At 41.3% G+C, this 2883-nt stretch overlaps 1 protein-coding gene across 1 annotated transcript in view; it reads right to left on the bottom strand.

The window, feature by feature from the left end:
- Positions 1-773: 773 nt before the first annotated feature.
- The window catches only part of NEUROD6 (neuronal differentiation 6), a 3451-nt gene continuing 1341 nt past the window's right edge, over positions 774-2883 (bottom strand). Inside the window, exon 2 of the mRNA XM_004385325.2 lies at positions 774-2611. Coding sequence (XP_004385382.1) covers positions 1577-2590 — 1014 coding nt within the window. The 5' untranslated portion in view covers positions 2591-2611 and the 3' untranslated portion in view covers positions 774-1576. The remainder of the gene's footprint in view (positions 2612-2883) is intronic.

The raw sequence follows: 2883 nt of genomic DNA, 5'->3' as shown, positions 1-2883 counted from the left end.
CACTGCAGGTGGGGGACCGGCAGTGCACTGTGCGCACCGACAGGCGTTGGCGGGAGCGCGGAGCCGCCTCCATTCGCTCCCCGTCGGGCCTGCGCCGGCTCCCGCGGGCCCGTGTGGAGACACGCTCCGGCGGCGTTCGCGGGCCGTCGTGGGTCAACCACCTCCAGGCCCACTACGTTTCGCGGCCACGGTTTCCATCCTCTGCTACCCTCACCAGCCTTCGCAGATGTCCCTCTTCCTCCCCCTTGAAGGCAAACCTGCTCTAGAGGGGGCATCTTGAGTGAGGTCATTGCCACCTTGATTTATTCTGTAGGGAAAGGGCTCAGTCCCCTTTAAGAGGGTTAGCTCCCCAAGTGCTATTAAAGTAGGTTTTATGTGGCCTTTTGTCAGGAAACTTTTAATCACGCAGAATTTAGCCTCTAATCGGCCAGACTTATTTAAAAGGCACAAGTAAAACCTTCCATTTTTAACACCCACTCTGGTGTTTGCTGGAAATTTGCCACCGAATTTCGGCTCGCGTTGAAGGTTACCAGGATTTATCATTGTTTCCCCAGGATGTTTAACCTTCATGGGCTCCTCTTCTTTGATATAAGACACTTAAGAAAAAAAAAAATCTTGTAAATGCTTGGGCCATTTTGTTTAACAAATTTATCTGGTATGATTTTGAAATTCAGAAATATTTCTGAAATGGTGAGGGGAAGTGTTGAAGACAGAAGGCAGCTGTGTATCAGGAAATAATAAGCATCATGCAAAAATATCACAGCTAATAGTTGTCCTTTATGAGTGGAAATATCTATGTTTAATTGCTTTAAAAATGTGGGGTGGAAAAACACAATTATACATCGTGATAACAAACCTTTACAGATAATTTCTGAACAATACAAAACAAGTGCTGAAAAATTTTCTTAATGATTGAAATAATTGTTGCAAAATCATGACACCACCTACCCAAATATTATGTTGCCCCATCTGCACATACTTGAAGAGGAATAGTTACCAGCTGAATGCATTTAGATTCATTCTTAATGAAAAGAAAATTGCATAGCTTTTTATATTGTTGCACCATCCTCAAATGCACCTTCCAGTATCATTGTCAGCTTAGTGATATTCTTGATATTTTAAAATTTCAATCCTTCAGAGATACATAATATATAATTCCTAATAATTATAAACACATCATTTTATCCATCTGATTGTAATAACATGCATTTTTATAATTACTGTACAACCAAAATAGACATTGAGTTCTGCTGAGTGTGTTTCTTTATTCAACAGTATATTCTTAGGCACACTGTTAAAACAAATTCAGTGAATTTAAAACAAAATAAAACAAGGGGAAAAAATCCTTCTAGTAGAAATAGAATCACAGTGCTTTACAGACAAAAGAAAAGGAAAAGAAGTTCTCATACGAAAAAGATTTATTATTACATAGAAAATTCTCACAATAGTTGAAACACACTTCAGAAACTAAAAACACCTTAGATAGAGTTGTGCCAGTTACTCAGCCCACAAGCATCTGCTTTGTCTTAATTAGACTGGGGAGGTGAATGACCACTGTTTATTTTCATTTTCCTCATTAATTATGAAAAACTGCATTTAATTCATCTTGCATGGTGAGAGATTGGCTGCGCAGATGTAAGTCGTAAGGGAAGTGGCTGTCGGTGGGCAACCTGAACATGGCACCCTGCCCAAGGGGACCCCTGGGTGGCACTGCACAGTAATGCATGCCGTAATTGTAATTTTTGCCATAGTCCAAGGTTTCTTCTTGCTTCAGGGAAAATATCCCATTATAGTTAATTGGGGGAGGACTTAAAGGACCTTCAAACTGAGGGCTGGCACACTCGGGAGAAGTGCTTTCATAGAAGGATTCATATGCACTGCAGTAATTGTAGGGTTTCATGGACTTGGAATTATCAAGAGTTCCATGCCCTGGGGGAGTGGTGAGCTCAGGGCTGTGGTAGGGCGGGTAGAAAGTAGAGTAGGGAGACCTTGTGTGGTGTGCAGCTTCCCCACCCTGACCCATCAGGAAGCTCCTGGCATTGAGCTGCAAGCAGCCTGCCACCAAGTTTGTAGTTGGTTGGGAAAGACCTTTGCATAGGTTTTGGACGAAGGTGAGCAGATCGGGTCTCTTGCCGATTCTCAGAATTTCAGAAAGTGCCCAGATGTAGTTTTTGGCCAGGCGTAAAGTTTCTATTTTGGACAGTTTTTGGGTTTTGGAATAACAGGGGACCACTTTTCGTAAATTGTCCAGAGCGTCGTTGAGGCCATGCATTCTGTTCCTTTCTCGCGCATTAGCTTCTTGTCTCCTGAACTTGACCCTTTCCAGTCGGAGCTTGGTTGTCTTTTTTTTCCTAAGACCCCTCCTTCTGGGCAACCCATTTTCATCTTCTTCGTCCCTGTCTTCCTCCTCCTCTTCTTTCTCAGTTTCTTCTCCAGGGGCCCTTTTGATGCTCTTTCCTCGAAGGACAATCTGTTTGGAAAAGCTTTCTGGTTTCTTAACTTGCTTCTGGTCCTCGCATTCTCTAGAAAACTTTCTGCACATCTGGGATTCTGGCATTACAACAGACTCATCAAACGGTAGTGTTAACATGGTTCTCTAATCTTAAATTACCTGAAAAAATGCCAGCACAACATTTAAAGTGTTTTCATTTTTAAAGTTTATACATTTAAAACATACTTAATTGCTTAATCATAAGAATTCAAAAACACGTGAAAAAGATTGATTCCAGGACTAATTTTTATACAGTAAATATAATTTGAGTTTGTGCAGACTAGTAATTACAAAAACATTGACACATGCATTAGGATTAATTTATACAGGCAAATTATCCAAAGAAAATACAGCAGGAAGCATTTATTGTAATACCACCACCATCTTCGTTT

This window comes from Trichechus manatus, unplaced genomic scaffold (genome assembly GCF_000243295.1).
Source record: "Trichechus manatus latirostris isolate Lorelei unplaced genomic scaffold, TriManLat1.0 scaffold00137, whole genome shotgun sequence".
Lineage (NCBI taxonomy): Eukaryota > Metazoa > Chordata > Mammalia > Sirenia > Trichechidae > Trichechus > Trichechus manatus.
The sequence above is the reverse complement of the archived record's forward strand: the minus strand, read 5'-3'. Positions and strand labels throughout refer to the sequence as shown.